The sequence below is a fragment of the Chrysemys picta genome, chromosome 19, assembly GCF_011386835.1.
Source record: "Chrysemys picta bellii isolate R12L10 chromosome 19, ASM1138683v2, whole genome shotgun sequence".
In the NCBI taxonomy this organism is placed as follows: domain Eukaryota; kingdom Metazoa; phylum Chordata; order Testudines; family Emydidae; genus Chrysemys; species Chrysemys picta.
This window is the reverse complement of record NC_088809.1, coordinates 7,468,227-7,486,788: the sequence shown is the minus strand read 5'-3', so window position 1 is coordinate 7,486,788 and position 18,562 is coordinate 7,468,227. Positions and strand designations below refer to the sequence as shown.

Here is an 18,562-nt window from a genome sequence, read left to right as displayed (position 1 = left end):
TTTCTAATATTTATTTATTTCTATTAACAGGTTTTACCCTAAATCAGCATATGCAGGATTGGAGTCAGCTCAGTACTTCCGCAGCAGCAAGTTAGTTTTGGATGAATGTGCCCAGCAGAATAAGAAGCAGAGATCTGTTCGGTGTTCACCAGACTTGCATTAAATTACCAGTGTCTTTTAAAACAAGAAACTCGGAATATTGTGCAGGTCCCTGCTGTCAGATGTACATGCAACTCCCTGCTCCTCCAGTTTAGGAAGTGTCTGGCCACAAGGTGGCACTGTCTGACTCATTTCCCCACCAAAGTCGTGAACACGGAGGAGTGCAAAACTCAGGCTATAAATTACCCAGCAAGACAGCTATCCTCACCATGCTCGATGCTTGAAGGAGATTCAGAAAGGTCTGTTTCAATTCCCTCTCTCTCGGTCAGGTCAGGATTGGGTCCTTCAAGCTAGTGCAAATGCTTTTAGCCCCACGGCTTTAAATTACGAAAGATGACGTGTGACCTCTGGCTTGTCTCATGAGACCAGGCACAAGATTTATAAATATTTAAGAAAGCCAGTTCTAGCCCTAAACAAAGGGACTCTGCACACCTCGCTGAGGATGGATATAGGGAGGGGGAGAATAAAGGCACATGGAAGGATTGTTTCTCACGGTATTTTCCCCTCCCCGCACTCAAGCCAGGCATGGGATTCAAATCTATCCTCACCCACTCGCTTAATTCAGATATTTCTTCTTTATTCTATCTTGCACTTTTACAGCCATCTAGATAACCCTCTACCTGCCCTCAATGCTCGAGAGCAAGAAACTGGGCAGTGAGAGAACCTCCCCTCATTCTGTTTTGTCTACCCTTCGTATCTGCATGACAGCTTTGGGTACCACTGCGATGAGCGCTAGACAGATACCTAAAGATAAAGTAGGTGGGAGAACCAGAAATGTGGATGCAGATTAGTAGTTGGGGAAGCAACGAGATATGGGGAGATGAAGAAACCTCTAATGTACTCCTGCACCATCGTTGGCAGTTCCAATTCCCATCATAAATTTCCGCTAAATTTTAGAAACTTTACCTCTCTGATCTCCCTTGAGCAGATTAGTCACTGTAATATTGTATGTGTACATACACAAAATGCAAGGAGGGGAATTTTCTTTGTGTACTTTAATACACCATGTTCCTGGGATGATTTCCCTCTTTCACAGCTTGACTGTTTTATAATAGATTTGACGCAAGAGAAGACAAATTGTCTCACAAAGGAGATCTTGCAATCTCACAAATCATTTTGCAGCTCTTAACAGTTTTTTTCCCCCCTTAAAAAGGAAATTTCCATAACTCAGGAGTTTGTCTCCTTGCTAAATATGTTGAATATTAAATGTAAGGGCTTGATGATTCCAGAAAACTGGCATTAGCCAGGGTCACATTTTCTGTTTCATGACTGCCAGCTTTGAAAAGATGAAGCTCCTTGTTCAAATACCAACCCCTTTAACAACTATAGTTAAAAGCCATGGGATGCTTAACTGCTTATACGTGAATCAATTTCTAAAGAGTGAACTACTGGTAAAAAAAAAAAAAAAAAGATGCCCACCAAACAAAACGATACACAGGAGCTGTGGGAAGAGCATCCTGGGAACACCGATGCCTCAGAGCAATAGTTGAGTTGAACGGTTTGTGTTTCACAGGAGGACATGTGCCTTGCTGGCGTTCCAAACAATTCAGAAACAGCGGAAGGTCTATTGCTAAGCCACCACCAAACTCCAGGCTCTGTCACAAGCTCACACAGTTGTCCAACCATGAATCAGCCAGGTTGAGACAGCTGCAAGGGTGTTGGAGTGACAGTTCCCCGCCAATATTTACAATAGAATACCCCGGCAATGTCAACAAGCCCCAGGAAGGGGTCTCTTCCTAGAAGCTGCAGTGTAAACGTCACAGGGTTTAACCCTTCCCCGTGGTGTAATTTAGGAAACAGAGCTCATTCGCAAGCCAGCAGAATTTTTTTTCCACGGGGAGGGGGGGGGGTGGAGGGAATAATATTCAAATGGATTACCCCGGATGTTAGCATTAATCAATGATAGTCACAGGATTAAACCCACAAAGAGTGGGCCAAATTTTCCTCTTGGTTATGCCTACGTAAATCTGGAATAATTCCACTGAAGTCAGTAGAGTTCCTCTGGATTTACACATGTGCAAGAGAGAAGCATCTGACTCACTAGTTCCAGAAAGCGTCACTTCGGTTCATTTTATTTATTTTAGTAGATTCGGTGTTGGTGAAAGGTGCTGGATTGACAGCCCGAGAGCCCAAATTCCTCCATTAATCCAGCCTCTTGGTGGTTTAATACCAGACACGGAGTGTGCTGAGTAAAGGCTGGTATCTCATGAACTTTTTTTTAACTCTTATGTAATGGAAGTAAATTAATCCTTTAATGCCAGGATTTCATACGACGTACCCCCCACCGCTCGCAGTGCGACGCGCTGTGACTGACAGAGCAATAGCACTAACTTCGAGAGTAAGAAATGCTGATCAGGAAGAACATGTCACCCAGGTCAAACCCAAGCAAAACAGTCTAAGTCAGTACCTCACTGGCAGCCAGTTAATCTCCAGCTTTTTTCAACATACTGGCAAGGGCTGGTGCTAGAACTGCCTTCTCACTGCAGACTGGATTTGTACTCATGACCATACATTTGATCCTGCGTTACACAGGCTACGGGACTTTCATGAATCAATTCCTGCTTCAAGCCCAATCGCCGTGGTAGAACTAGGGCATATGTTTTAGAAAAACATCCAGTGACGATTTAAAAATTGCCAGTAGTAACAAGTCTACCACAACGCTTTCAGGAGACAAAACGCGAGCCAGTAGGCACATGTATGAGAAAGTGTGTACTGATTTTTTTTATTTGTAATTAAGAACAGCGCAATGACAGATAACTGGGTTTCTCCATGCTACGCCAATCTCAAACTGCATGGGAAAAAATATTCAGTGAACACCATTCATGTGTCTACTAAGACGACAAAATAGTTACTTTTCGATGTATACAACTAAAGAGCAATAAGACCTGTTAAAACAATTCTTAGATAGAAGTACAACCAGGCAACCATGTGTCTATTATTGCATACATGCCCAAGCACACCAGGTATAGTGTGTGTGGTTGAGGGTTGTGTGTGTATATATTGTACACATGAACACACACATATAAAAGTATATACACATGAACCACATGTAGTACATACATTATATATATACAGCTGTCCACCACCACCACACACAGTTGTCCAGATGACAGTAGGGATACAACAAAAATAAGGATTAGGTGTTTTCATAAATTCTGCAATCTAGGAAGATTTTTCATCTTGCTGTTTTATATAGTTGATAGGTATAATCAACAATGGCCTTGGACCAAAATCCCAGTTCCCTCCCTTTCTAAATGTTGGGAAAATCTAGGCCCTGATGCACACACTTAGTGTCTCCTGCCCATCTCTATATGGGCAGATGATTCCAACTCCAAAAGGTCCCAATTCTGCTTACACTGAAGCCAATGGAAGTTTAGTCACTGACTTTACTGGGCACAGCCACAGTGTGATTTCCAGGCCGTTACGGAAGAGCTCATTAGTGCATGAAGGGAGGAAGCCACCAATTATAACAGTTAATTTGCATACTACATCTCTACTGGTTACCATGCTGCAATGGTTGGCTTGAACCTCTCTCACTGTGCGGAAAAAAATCTGTCAAGGCTTCATAGCAAATACGTCCTTCTGGTGATGCCACAGGGCAAGATATCACAGCTCAGCACTGACCAAAGAACCATTTTCCAGCCTGACCCTACACCTGCATCGTATACAAAAGAACTGCAGTAAGAAATAGGCCCATAAACGGCATCAGCTGCATTTTATTTTTCTAGCCATTTGGAATCTGAAAGGTTGGAGGGAGATTCCAGTATTCTGCTCTTTTTAAAAATACTGCGTATAATACAGGCACACACCCTATGAGATGGGGGGCCTCGCGTCTTTGTTGGGATGAATTTGGGATGACTGAATTACTTTAACAGATTAATAGGTGTTAAGGCCGGAAGGGATCTCAGACCATCTACTCACATCTCCAACATAACACAAGCCACTGAACCTCACTCACTCACCCCTGCACCGAGCCCAATGACTTGTGCTGGACTAAAGCCCGTCTTCCAGAAACGCATCCAGTCTTGACTTGAAACCTCAAGAGATGGAAAATCCACCTCTTCCCTTGGTCGTTTGTTCCGGTGGTTAATCCCCCTGCCTGGTAAAAACTAGCCGCTTATTTCTAATTTGAATTTGCCTGGCTTCAGCTTTCAGCCACTGGTTCTTGTTAATTAGAATAAGCAGCCCTTGAGTACCTGCTATTTCCTCCCTGGGAAGACGCGAGAGACCATAATCAAGTCTCCTCTTGATCTACTTTTTGATAAGCTCAACCGTCTGAGCTCCTTAAGTCTCTCACTGAAAACTTTTTAGAGATGACTACACATACGCACACGCTCCAATGGATGTGGACGTGACAAGCAGACGCCTACGGTTCACAGTCTAGTTGTAAAACATATAAGAGTTTTCTTACAATAGTCATCCAACATATGTAAAGGGAAGGATGATATTTGGGTTCAGGCACTGGACTGGAACTCAGCACGTGTGGACTCTATTCCTGACTCTGCCAAGGACTTCCTGGGTCGCCCTGGGCAAGGGTGGCTTAGGGGCAAATTTTCAAAAGCACCTAAGGGATTTAGGAGCACAAGAGCCATCGATTTCCAATGAGATTTGTATTCCTAAATCCCTGAGCATTTTTGAAAATCTCTCCCATCCCCTATCTGTGTCTCTATTTCCATAAATGTCTCCCAACCTCAGGGGGGTGCTGGGAAGGTCAATACAATTTGGTTTCTATTAATGGGATTCTCGGATAGAAGGGGCTACACAAGTGCTATTAAGTGCATTCAAATAAGCTCCATCAGTATCAGTTTCATTGCTTACACAGGGAGCAGGGGAAGCAGGAAACTGCACTGCACCCTGACCCATCACCTCTTCTCTCTACACATGCTGCAAATTAATACTTCCAGCAGAAGGCCATGTGAGGGCCTGAATGGAAGTTGAGGATGCCTGCACTACAAGAACACTACTTCCTACAGAGAGGGAGGGAAATCTCACAGACTCCAGAGGCCTGCAGGCAGAAACACTCTTATTTTAGATATAACTATATTTATGTATTTTATATCTACTGTATAATTAGGCTCAGTCCTCAGAGATGGAAAAGTGTCACGGGCCCCCTGTACACTAGAGGTACAACCACACTCCTGTAACCAGGCCATGGCACATTCCAACTGGCCGGATCCCCACACACGCATGCGGTGTGTCCACGGAGCACCTTTTTGCATATCATGACCACGCTGGTGCATCCTCACTCACCACACAGTGCCTGTGCATGTCTGTTTCAGTGCATTCTGTGATAACCTGCCCAGCTTCCCCCGATACCAGGGGAGTACCTGCATGCAAGAAATACACACATCTGGGCAATACACTGCACAGAGCTGGGAGAAGGGCAGATCAGCTAATCCAGTTACACAGACATAGCTGGAAGCACTTGTCTACACAGCCAAATGGTATTACAGCCTAACAGGAAGACAACGAGCAAGGAGACACATGGCATAACTACCCAGAGTGAGTAACGGTGTGTTAACTACGCTATGTGATGACACAGACCAAGTCGCTTACTGGGCACAAACTTTGCTCAAAGTTATATCATCTCAATGGGGCCTCAGGTCTCTTAAGAGAAGGAAGTTTTCCCACCAGAGGAGATATTTCATGGAAAGTTCTACAGTGACAGAATCCCATTACATTTCCACATACATGTTCTTCACACGAATCCACCTCACGGCCGGTACAAAGTTTTGATTTGAAACACTTGCCCCTGTAAATAACCCAGCCAAAAGCTAACACGTACGGCCCCTCCCCCTGGATGAATCCCTGTTCTGAATTTCACTTTGCACTTGAGAGTGTGGTTGGGTTTTGGTTCTTCCTGACATGACTGCAGAAAAGCCTCCCCTTTTTTTGCTTCCCATTTCTGCGCTGGGTGCCATCTTTAATGATGATGTATGAGTGTCCTTTCCTGCAGCACAGCTGAGGAGGGGGTCAAACATGTGACACCGCCAGCATGGTGTATCAACAAGCGAATTATAAACCGTGTCAATCCGAGTTAATGCAAAGCTGTAATCCTCTTTAACAAGAGATCAAATCAGTGCCATGAGTTATGTTCATTCTGTAATCTGATAAGAAATAGAGTGAGCCTCTAATAAAAGAGTAATGAGAGCCCTTAATGATGCTGTTAAAAGGTAGCACCGGTTAAAATATTGCTCTTGTTCCAACTGATTAGATCAATGTTGCATATTTGCCCGGTCTTGTTTCACCTGTCAGAACAGCCTGTGTCTTCTTGGGAGATAAGAGGGTTTGGGCCAAACATCTATATCTTTAAGGAACTCCTTTGTGCAAGTTTTCAAACTTCCAGCAGGGATATAATAAGGTTGTTACATAACAAGGACAGTATCATTATTAGAAACACTGTGACAAGCTGCTTGTTTTTTGAGAATATATGTATTATATCTATATGAAACACACACCCACACACACACCAACCCTCGGATGACTATACTAATAAAATGCACAATATAAACAATCATATTAATCAAGGGCCCAATCCTGGAAATGTTTACTCCTGAGGGTAGTGCTTACTACTGTGACTAGATCAATAGCAGAATCGGGCCTATTATCAACAACTCTGTGTGGTCACTCCTAACAAAAACCACACTCATTTCCATACAGATAGGTAAGCTCCTCTGGGCCTGGATTTGTAACCTCTATTCATCTGCAAAGGGGCAATTCCCTACCTTTCAGCAGGAACTTTCAGTGGGAGCTAGGTGCCTAACCACTTAGGCCCCTTGAAGGGGAAGAATTGCCCAGTGGTTAGAGCACTAGCCTGGGATTTGGAAGGCCTGAGTTCAATTCCTTGCTCTGCCACAGACCTCCTGTGTGACCTTGGGCAAGTCACTTAGCCTTTCTGTGTCTCTATTCCCCATCTATACAATGGGGATTTATAACACTTCCCTATTTTAAAGGGGTGTGGTGATGATACTACAGATAGGTGTACAAATCCCAATCTTAAATTTAAATATGAAATCTAAATCTATACCTACACACACACACAATCCCTAAAATAGCTATAAAACCACCTTTCCAATATATACTTTAAAATAATACCAGAGGGGGTTTAAAATATCCAAGGTTGGAGGCCATCAGTGTACCATACATTACAACATAATATATGTGAATACGAGGTTAAACAGCTATGCCCATGTTTTGGGTGCACGAAAAAGTGGCAACCTGAAGATTAATTGCCTGCACAAATTCTATTATTCCAAGCAGCAGCGAGAATAAGAAGGAACGTGGCAGTGATGTTGACAAAGCACTTTAAGAGGCTGTATTGTATTTGTACATTTCTTTTCTAAAATTCAGGATGTAAAACAATATTCCATCTCGCTCTGGTGTTTACCACTCAGAAGTCACTGCTTATCCCTTTCCCTGCACGCTGGCCAGCAAGAGACAAGGTTCTTGTCTACATGAACAATTAGTTCACAGCACACCAGGGTGCGCAATCTACCCTGTACTGGCCTGCCATGCACTGACTGTCCACACGGACCCTGATGACGTATATTAACAGTTTGTTAATGTGCTTTGATTTAATCCCGCTCCAAAGAGGCAGGGTAGATTCACATCCCAGCCTGCAGAGAACTAAACATTTGTGTAGCCAGGCGCAAGGTTCTCTCTCTTCAAATGGATCTTTTCTTTGTCACTTTGTTCTTCAGCAACAAGCACTGAGACCTGGATTCTTATTTACACCATTCTAGATGGTCCCTTCACACGGCAAGCGGGTGTAAGCATAGTTCACATGTACATATAAGCATAAACCTGGCATTTTAAGGCCCCTTTACACTGTCAGAGTGGTGCCAAGTGGCCTATGCATAAATGTATCTATTTCAGGCCCTTATTACAGCCCCAGCTCCCTAACCCTCTAACAATTAATTCCTTCTTTAGGCTTAAAAACTTGTTTCCGGCTTAAACCTTTTCAGACTACAATATATGGTGGTATAGAGTTTTATTTACTTTGGGGTCATGCCTCTAGACATCTGAGCAATTCAGTAATTCACACTTGCAAGCAATAAAATTACCTTTTACTACCCCGTGTTATCATTACTTTCCCATGTTCATGCACATAGGTATCTTTCCCTTTTTAAATTCACCCACAGTTTAAATTGGATACTGCATTCCTCTCATCCTCTCCTCAATTGTTGTCTAACACTGCAGTGTGGTGCTAAAGATCTCTAGGGTATGTTTACACTGCAAACAAAAAAGACCTACAGAAGTGAGTCTCAGAGCCCAGGACTACAGACCTGGGCTCCCTCTACAGCACTATAAATAGCAAGCCAGTGGGACAGCCTGGAATACAGCTGGTCTCCCTCCCAGTTCAGCCCCCATCTACTAGGCTACGCTGCCTCAGTGTATATTTTGAAAGTATAACCTTGCACGTTGTAGAAGCATGCGTCGGTCAGACCCAGCTAGAATCCAATGGCAAATTTGCTGGAAAACCCACTCTGGCAACTGGCTGGGGGTAACAAACCGACAAGCTAGCTGGAACATTTTGTATGACTAGAAACCCAGCTGAGTAACTTCAATGCCATTAAAAAGTACACCAGGCCCAAAGTGGATGATAAACTTAATGACAGAAATAACTTCACACAGCCAGGCAATGAGCAGCAGCAGCTGCTGCCCCCATTCCTGCCAGAGAAAGAACCTGTAAAACATGCAAGCGATAGAATAACCCGCTCTAAGTGGTGAAAGCCCCCAGGAGATGCTTTCAGTAAACCAAATGTCAAACACTCTCTCCCCCATCACAGTGATAACTATGTTGACACAGCATAACATAGATAACATCCTATTAGCTGTAATAGGTTCTGAGGGTCAGCTGGACCCCCTGCGTTTAGTTGGGAGTCAAGGTGCCTCTCTGAAAAGTGGGGGGGGAGGGTGGGGGAGGACAGCCGCCCAATGAAGTGTGTTGCAGTTCAGACAGGTTATGGTTGCCCCTGAACTGCTCTGTTCTCCAGGCTGCTCCAGTGCATTTAGCATTGGCGTGCGCGCTGTATGGGGTTTCGGCTCGCAGGCTGCTCTGTGCAACTTTTGGAACAAACACAACTGCTGTCCCCTGACAAAGTGGTGGCAAGGTCACCTCCGGCCTGAGCCAACATGCTATGACAATTCCTAGGTTCTTATCAGCCTTTTTATTTTATACTTATGCACACACGCAGGTAAATTGAGGTGTCGTTCATTTTGTGTGCATGGGGGTGTGTGCATGATTAATCTATAGGAGAATATATATCTCTCACATACACACACAACGGAAAACACCCCCAACCTCATTTAAAATTCTCAGTGCATAAGTCACAGCCAGTCAACTGGAGATAATACTGGGATAGAGAAATATTAGAATCTAGCATATTATTATGCACAAGGTGTGTACCAGCTCTTACGGGGGGGTTTCCTACCATGCCACCCACTAATTACGCTAAAACAAAATAAATAAATTAAGACCTGGGTAGTGAGAGAAGCACATTACAAGAAAGGTAGAAGAGACTAGTTTAGGGACATGTTTATGCTGAGGCTTGATTTTTGCAATCTAAAAGCAAGAGGTGCTTCTTTTCCCATGTTTATAGAAACACGTGGATTTTAACGTCTCCCACCTGGTTCCCCTTTGGGCCATCCCAAAAAGCAAAGCCCCCAGTCCCAGCACTATAAGCACATCTTTGCTGGTAGTGCCAATGCTAACACTAAAATGCTAATGGTGGCCTTCGTCAACAGAAGAATATAAGTGCACCTGTCCATCCAAACACACATGTGTACAAGTCTCCCCTAGCCCACAAGTTCCAGCACGCACCTCTTCTCACCTCAAGCTACTTCTCACAAACCCATAGGTGAATGCATTTTTAAAAGGTCATCAGAAAAAATGGAGAATGCAAAATAACCTATGAAAAGGAAGTAGCCGACATTGTCCCTGCGACAAGGTGAGTAACTTACTAATGAATAGTCAAGAAAGGGAGAATTTGCTGCTGCAACTTCAGCCTTTCCCCATAGCCATTAATGACACTAGAGCTTAAAAGTGAAAACAAACCAAGCAGCTACCCTTATCTTTACAGAAAAGCCAGTAAGATGGAAGAAGCGGCAGCCCAGGTTCTATGAAATGAGCCCTGTTCAGGCATACATGTGGATCAGGGAATGGGAATGTTCAGCCTGTGTCTCTAACACATCCCCTTTTATTGTAAGAGGCCAAGAGAATAATCAGGTTTTAGAATTTTCTTCCAGGCAGAATCTAGCAATGACTGAGCTTTGGCCAAAAGGTTGTGATCTTTCCACTGTGCTGCAGTGCCTGTCATGGACATCAATACCTGTGTTACTCCTAAGCTATGTCACCGCAGGGGTCCCTGCCAGGGCCACCTAGAAATTTGAGCAGCATAGAATGAAGTCGGTAAGCCTCTCTGGGCAAGACAGCAAGGCATGAGTGTGTTACTCCCATGCTGCCGGCTGGCTGCCAGCAAACTTGTGGGTGAAACTGAAGATGCCAATTACGATCTACAAAGCAATAAAGGACCCGGGGCCCACCAACTATTCACCTACCACAAGGACCGCTATTCCCTCTCTAAACCAGCATAACCTGTGTGGCTTCTGGAACATTCATGCTTAAACTTCAAGGGTGATGCGTGAGGGAGATCGGAATAGGAGGAAATCACTAGTACCCACAACTCACTTCAGGCTGGCCACATCCAGAAAGCCATGTGCGATGCACCCGCTCGATTATGTTTTTGGCGGGCCAGGGAAGAAGTTGAGACATGGAGATTTGAAACTCAACTGCTACACAGAGGCAGTAATTCTTTCTGGTAAATACAGTAGACACACGTTATTCTAAACATTCCTTACCTGAAAGCCTATTACCCGAAACTCTATTAGGTCTCCCATTGGGCATCATGTGCCTAGAAAGAGCCGGCCTGTTTATCCAAACAACCAGTCACCCTGTTCAGATAAATGGGGTCCTAATGTATTAAAAACAGAGCAATATTCAACTTCTTTACCAGTTGCCAAAAAGCAGCCTTTTCCAGGTCACTACTGACACCTCTATGGACCCCTGAACTCTACACCATTACTCCCACAACGATATCCAAAAGGATACTGACTAGGAACAGCACAAGCGTGATTGCCATATTCCAGACAGATGAACGTACAAATGGGCATCTCTCTAACTGTTAAGATTAAATGCCCGTCTGAAGAACCTGAAGAAAAGCATCTCTCAAGTAGCATAAATACATCCATTGGAAAATTAAGCCCACCTCCCTCCCACAAAAACACTTACCAGCAGTCAAGCTCATAGTTACATTGTTTTGTTTTGTTTTCTTTACTAATTAAATGTGCTAGGGCTCCTACAGCCTTGCACAGACATTTTTATTATTTAAATAGGAATAAAGACTAGACATCATTTAGATCTTTTAAGTGAATTTCCTTCTTTTGGTACTACGTCTGGTTGTTAGCTGTACTGACAGCATTCATATTACGTAAAATTCACAAGACTATAGCGTATAACTCTCCACTCCTGATGAAAAGGGCCTGATTATTTTTCTAAACTGGGATTTCAGCCAATGGACACCGGGGAATTTGGCTCTCTATGTCCATAATCATGCTCCAGAATGAAGAGATTTTAAAATCTGGGGGATTTTTAAAGCAGGAATCATGGAGTTGGCATCAAGATTTATAGAAACTTCTCGTTTGGTTTTACAGTAATTACAGGAGTGAAAGCTCAGCGAGATTGCCTGGACAGATGTGGCCAAGACACCCAGGCTACAATGCCAGTGACAAATGGTTAACTGATAAGAAGAAATGGAGAGGGCGACAGACTGAAGAACAGGTCAATATCATGCTGTCATGAAGCCATTTGAGAACCATAATTAATCTATTACTCACCTGGCATCATCATTCATTGTACAGTGGTCAATAGGTGCCATGAAGCTCACCAGTTTGCTATGGACATGATACCTGAATAAGGCAGGAAATAAACAGACAGCACATTAGTAACTATTAAAGAAAAGGAAATGCCATTGCCTGCACTGAAATGTCCCAGTCCCCGAAATGGAAACGCCGGCTCCCTTGTTGGCTAATGCTTAATGACTCTCTATTTCGAGTCGGCAGTTTTTCCATCCTTCCTAACGTTAACAAGAGGGGAATAAAAGTCAGATGATAACATATGCCACATGGTGGATGAGCAATAATAAACCAATCACTTTCTGTCACGGCCAAAAGCGAAACACTCCAGCGTCCTTGAGCAGTCTACTTGCACCTGAACTTTAACCCAAGACAGAAAACTCTGACGAATCAAAGACTCTCCCCTAACAGTGTCTTAGGCTAGGTCTACACTACCCGCCTGAATTGGCGGGTAGAAATCGATCTCTCGGGGATCGAATTATCGCGTCTCGTCGGGACGCGACAATCAATCCCCGAATCGACGCTCTTACTCCACCAGAGGAGGTGGGAGTAAGCGCCGTCGACAGGGAGCCACGGAGGTCGATTTTGCCACCGTCCTCACAGCGGGGTAAGTCGGCTCCGATAGGTCGAATTCAGCTACGCTATTCGTGTAGCTGAATTTGCGTATCTTAAATCGACCCCCCCCTGTAGTGAAGACCTGCCCTCAGTCACTCTTTAGTACTGGTGCCCAAACAAAAAGCCACTGGTGGGAGCAGGGTTAGATTGCTAGAGGCTTTCCCACAATACCAGTCTCCCTTCATGAATTATTATTATCTGTCATGGTAGGACCTAGAGGCTCCAGCCAAGATTGAGGCTCCATTGGGCTAGCGGCTATATAAACGTAGTAAGAGACAGCCCCTCTCCTGGACAATTTACAGTATAAAAAGACCAGACAGACAAAGGGGTGGGAACAACAGAGGCACAGGGAGGTGAAGTCATTTGCCCAAAGTCACACATTTGCAGAGCTCCTGACTCCAAGTCCAGTTACTTGTCCACTAGAACAAACTGCCTCCCCAGAATACACTGCACCTGTGAGCGCCCAATCCCCAGTTTGTTTTTCCAACTAGGTCAGAAACTTGCAGAAGTCTGTCCACCCCTCACGCTCCGGGAGCTGCTAAATAAAATCTAAACAGACTACAAAGGAACTCAGAACAGGCCACTGATTTTACACCCTTAGTCTTTAGAGCAGGCGATTCCAACCCAGCAGCTTTCTATGTAAAGTATTCTGCTGGCTCCCCAAGTCCGAAACGCTTTATCCAAGTCATTCCTATTCTTACATCTTGATGAATAGCAGGCAAAAGGATTCACAAACCACCTTTCTACTTGGGCACCTTTACACTCCTTTTTGTTCTCTTATCCAGGAACATTCCCTGGAGAGAGTTTTAGCTCGCATGAATATCGCAGAATGGCTCTTCATGCAAATAACCACATTCACCCTTGAACATGGACCTTTGTGCACAAACACGGGTCTTTGTCATTCCTCATTGAAGCAATCGCCCTCTTATAATGTTGCAGTCATCCAATCAGGGAACAATACTGTGACTTGGGGCAAACAAATGCCACAAATGACAAAAAAAATCAACAGGATGAAATGTGAAACAAGAGAACGTATTTCACTCTATGGGTTCACTTAAGTGATATTGACAATTAATGCATTCATACAAATCACAGTATGTTCAGGGACAATTTGTGAATTGGAAAAAAGGGCTTAATTACACTAATAAATTGTCCACCACTAATTGTCTGCCCAGTTACTCTCACACTTTTAAAATGTGAGCTTCCAAAACCCCAGTCTATCAGATATAAAGTATTAAATTACAGACACCGTGAGACATCCCAAGTCACAGATGCACAATTATTCCATGACAAGTAGACATCTATAACTCAGATATCCACTCAGGAAGCGATATGGTCTAGTGGGTGAGAGAAGGGATTTGGGAGATAGGACTCCCGGGGTCTTTTTCTGCCAAGACAAACTGTGTGACTGTAGGCAAGTCTCACTTCACCCTTTGGTATCTCAGTTTCCCCATCTGTGAAATGGGGATAGCACTCATCTCCCTCACTGGAGTGCTAAGAGGCCAGGTGCTTTAAAAGTGCTTAGAGAATCCTCGACGGCATCTTGCACTTACACAGCGCCCTTCATCCCAACATCTTAAAGCACAGAAAGGTGTGGAAAGCCAGTATGATGACGGTCGACTACAATGATAAGTAACAGCAATTAATACTTAGTGCTTACATAGCACGTTTCGCACCCGGATCTCAAAGTGCTTTACAAAAGATAAGTGACATTTATCCACGTTCTGCAGAGGAGGAAACGGAAGTGCAGAGAGATTTAGTGAATCACTCAAGACAGACAGACAGACAGACACACACACACACAGAGTGACCCAGTGGCAGAGCCAAAAATTGAACCTAGTCTGCTTGGAAAGATGATAGGATTTAATTGTGCATTAATCACATACATCAGCAAATGCATATTTTCTTCTTTTCTATACATTTATACTTTTTCCCCTGGGTCAGTGCAACTCTTGTTTAAAAAGGTAGCTAACATGTAACAAGCCACGGATGCTGAGGGATTTCTGATCTCTCAAGAATTCCGAAGTGCATGGATCACACACAAAGAGAGACTTGCCCCATTATTCCTAAAGGTTTATGAGTCTGACTCAGTTGTGTGATGTTGTCAGTAGTTTTGACTGAATCATGAATATATCCAATTATGTGTGATGCTGACAGAATAGAATATTGATAGTCAATAATTACAGGCTTTTCAGGCCAACAAAGTAGCTCGTCCCTCTTTTAATAAATTATCTTACGACATCTATCTTAAAAATGGCTATGCCAGGCCTGACCCACACTGACTCCACTGACTTTCTATCAGATGCCATCTAAACTCAAGATTTATAGTTTACTCACAAAAGGCTGGTTAATGTTGCAGATTTTTCAGGAAGCAGTGCAGCTTTCCGGCGTGCCTCTGTGCTACAAATCCCTCCTCCACTACAAATCATGCAGTCACTCTGAACTCAGGGAGAGTAATGCACCTGCTCTGCAAAGGGGAACAAATCCAGCTCCTCTACACACTTTCCTTCCTCACCCCACAACCTGGAAGAGTTTGCAAATGCAAACATTAGAAGGAAAAGGTCACAAATTTTAGTGACTACGGGCCAGATCCGCAAAAGAATTTAAGTGCCTAAAAATGCAGATAAGTGGCTAGTGGGACTTACAAGAGCACCTAACCCAGACAGGCACCTAACTCCCATTGAAAGTTTATTAAAAAATATTACCTCACTCACCTCATCTCTATTGAAAGTCTACCACAATTAGGTGCCTAACACAGGCATATGCATCTATCTGCATCTTTAGGCAACTAAATACCTTTGTAAATCTAGCCCTAAAGGATTTAGGAGCACAAGTCCCATTCACTTTCATTGGGACTTGTGGCCCTCAATCTCTTAGGCATTTCTGAAAGTCTTTCCCTGACATTTTTATGCCCAGTGAAACATTCTTGTAAAGACTGATTTGGGCAATTATATCCAATTGATCACTAGTTCTAGATTCATTAAAAGCTCCCTCCCCCAACAGGCATGTCTCAAAGCAACATCATCTACCTTGCAAGGACAAAACGAGTCTGGCAAAGCATTCCGGTGCCAAAACAGGGCAGTCGGGTTACAACTGATGAAACAAGAGCTACTTCTCTGTAGTTTGAAGAAGCTGCCACTCACCGGATTTTCCTTCCTTTGCTGGCTTTTCGGTCCACTTTCTTCTGTATTTTGCTTCGTAACTTCTGGATGGCCAGCCACTGCCTGGGGAATCCAAAGTGGTGGTTACGTATCATTGCTAGGGCTGTTTTATCAGGCCAATTTTTAGGAAGAATCACAAGGTGACAATGGTAAAAACCATGGAAATGCAGTTTTAAAAGCTCAAATGCCCACAGCATTGTTCTTCGCCCTAAAGTTGGTACCCTAAATAACTGTGGCACTGTCCATCACCTGAGCCCTGTATAGGACCCCACTGCAAACTAACGCTGCCCTCGTTTTCATTAGCACACACCAGTCTCCCTGTACTACATACTGAAATGCCCCTGAGGAGGAGTATATAGCTACAAACAGGAGAGCACAGGGAACCTTAGAGACTAAGGGCTTATGTGTAGATGACCACGGACACTGGCAGATCTCAGGGGCTGAAGCCCCAGCCATTTTGTGGGAGACAGATAAGTCGGCCTGGTCTTGATGCAATGATTAATATTCAGTGGGAATTCACGTCTGGTGTGCAGGAAAAAGCCACAGCGGGTACAATCTGGCACTATGTTTTTATTCTTTCTTGGCTATTGATAATTTAAAAAAAAAAAAGAATCTTTAGAATTCAAAAGATTTTCTTCATCAAACAGAAATGCTAAGGCCAGTAAAAACCCTTAAAGGGTTACTGCATTTTTTTGTTTTTGTTTGTTTCAACAGCTATTACAATAAGTTGTATTTTGTATAAAGAATGCACGCAGTAGAATAGATTGTTTACCTATCTCCTTTTATCATAAGCTACATATGTAGCTGGTTCTTTAAGTGGGGAGGGTTATACTAACTTCATAAACAGATTTAATGTTATACGGCAGTTCCGTTTGAATTAGTTTCCTTCCAGGCTTTTGGAAAGCGTATATAAAATTACAAGCGAGTGTTTCTTTCCCACTACCTCTGACTATAATAACTGGCAAATCCCCCGCCAAAACCACTGCATAATGTTAAGTGCATTTCTTAATAAAAACAAACAAAAGGAAAGCAAAAAGCAAATTCAGAAAGTGCTGCTTATTCCCCATCACTATTTAGAAGGGAGGATTCAATTCCTCAAACAGAGCTTGCTCAAGTCAAAGAAGTTTCCACAGGGGGAAATAAACTGCTACTAGTTACAAACATTTTTTTTTTAAAAAGAAACAAGCGTCCTCTTACCTGATTTATACAATGAAAACCCAATATCGGGGGAAAAATCTAGCAAAATCCAATTACCGCAATCTTAATATAATCTTAATTACTGTAATCTATTTTATTGTAAAGTCAGATAAATGTACAATGTAATCACCACTTAAATGCAATTTTGGCTATGCCACATTAAATTATAGTGAATAGCTTTCCATAATATTTCAGACATACACAAAATAAATTTGACCTACGGCACTAAACTTCAAGTCATATTTCACATGGATAAAAAGTTATTTCACCAACACAAAATTTCATAAAGCATTTTCCCTTCCTTTCCCCCTATACACACACATCCCCATATCACTTTTCAGTGGAGAATTCTATTCTATCGTTTTCAGCTTTCCTTTCCTTTTACGCTTTTCTAAATTATGGCCTATGGCTATTTAAATGTATACTGTTCATTAAGCAGTATTTGGAATGTTCTGTATTTTCTAGCCACAGAATTAGACTGAGAAATAAGAGCTCCCTCTCAAAGAATACATTTTATTTTTGGCACATAGGAAACATTCCCGTCTGCTGTTTTAATTGTACTGTACCTTTTCTCTTTAAAAAAAAAAAAAAAAAAACAGCAGGGAAGGTGCATACAAGGGAACACCAAATTATACAGCAAGTTTGCTTCTTTATAGGATGACAAATCAGAGTTCATAATCTGATCCCAAATTTCACCAGTCGCTTCATCTAGAGCACATTTGTCAGACTACAGCAAGACTCTTTCCCTCAAACTCAGGGAGTCTGATAGGAGGTAGACAGGAAAAGTAAGTCTTGAAAGCAAGAAAGAGTGCAGGTGGCTTTGAAAAGAAATAAGCCTGGCTGCAAAAGAGTAATAATGCTTTCAGGCATCATCTTTAAGCCATTACTTATTATTGGGGTGATTTATCGGTTTTATTTATTTATAACCATTCCTCTAGGTGCTGCACCAACAACTGAATTCAATAGTTCCAAAGTTTGTTACAAGACTTGTTACAAGCTCAGTACAAGAGCTGCTGCTGCATATCCCAGCCACCTCCATCCTCCTCCCCACTCTCCGCCCCTATCAAGCCCCCTTACCTCTCCAAGTTTGGGCAAACCAGTGGGGCCCAATACAAGTTCTGGCAGTCCAGAGCCATAGAGTCCTCACTGAGAATACCCTGCCTAGCTGATAGTATGCCATTGCTTTTAATCAATCATCTTATTACACCCAACTGCTCTCCATGAAGTCAATGGCAAAAACATACTTTAACACTGCACCTCATATTCTTCATAGTGTTATTATTATATGACATGATTATGGCATAATTATGATGCATTTTGTACAAGATAAGTCATGTGACGTGTCATTGGAAAAGTTATGATTTGCTGAAGATGATTATCCTATTTGCAGGCATGGATCATTTTTGTATCTGAAGTTACGAATATTGACTGTGTATCTGTATTTCCAATGTAGTTACACCTGGGTAACGCCCACTAGCCAAGATGCTTTCAGTCTAGATTGTGGGTGAGGAAGGGCC

General features: G+C 42.9%; 1 protein-coding gene across 1 annotated transcript in view; it reads right to left on the bottom strand.

Annotated features, from left to right (window-relative positions):
- AATF (apoptosis antagonizing transcription factor) overlaps window positions 1-18,562 on the bottom strand; it is an 82,840-nt gene that overhangs the window by 10,216 nt on the left and 54,062 nt on the right. The window contains exons 10-11 of the mRNA XM_008178827.4: window positions 15,831-15,911; window positions 12,055-12,126 (exon numbers count right to left, since the gene is read on the bottom strand). Coding sequence (XP_008177049.2) covers window positions 12,055-12,126; window positions 15,831-15,911 — 153 coding nt within the window. The remainder of the gene's footprint in view (window positions 1-12,054; window positions 12,127-15,830; window positions 15,912-18,562) is intronic.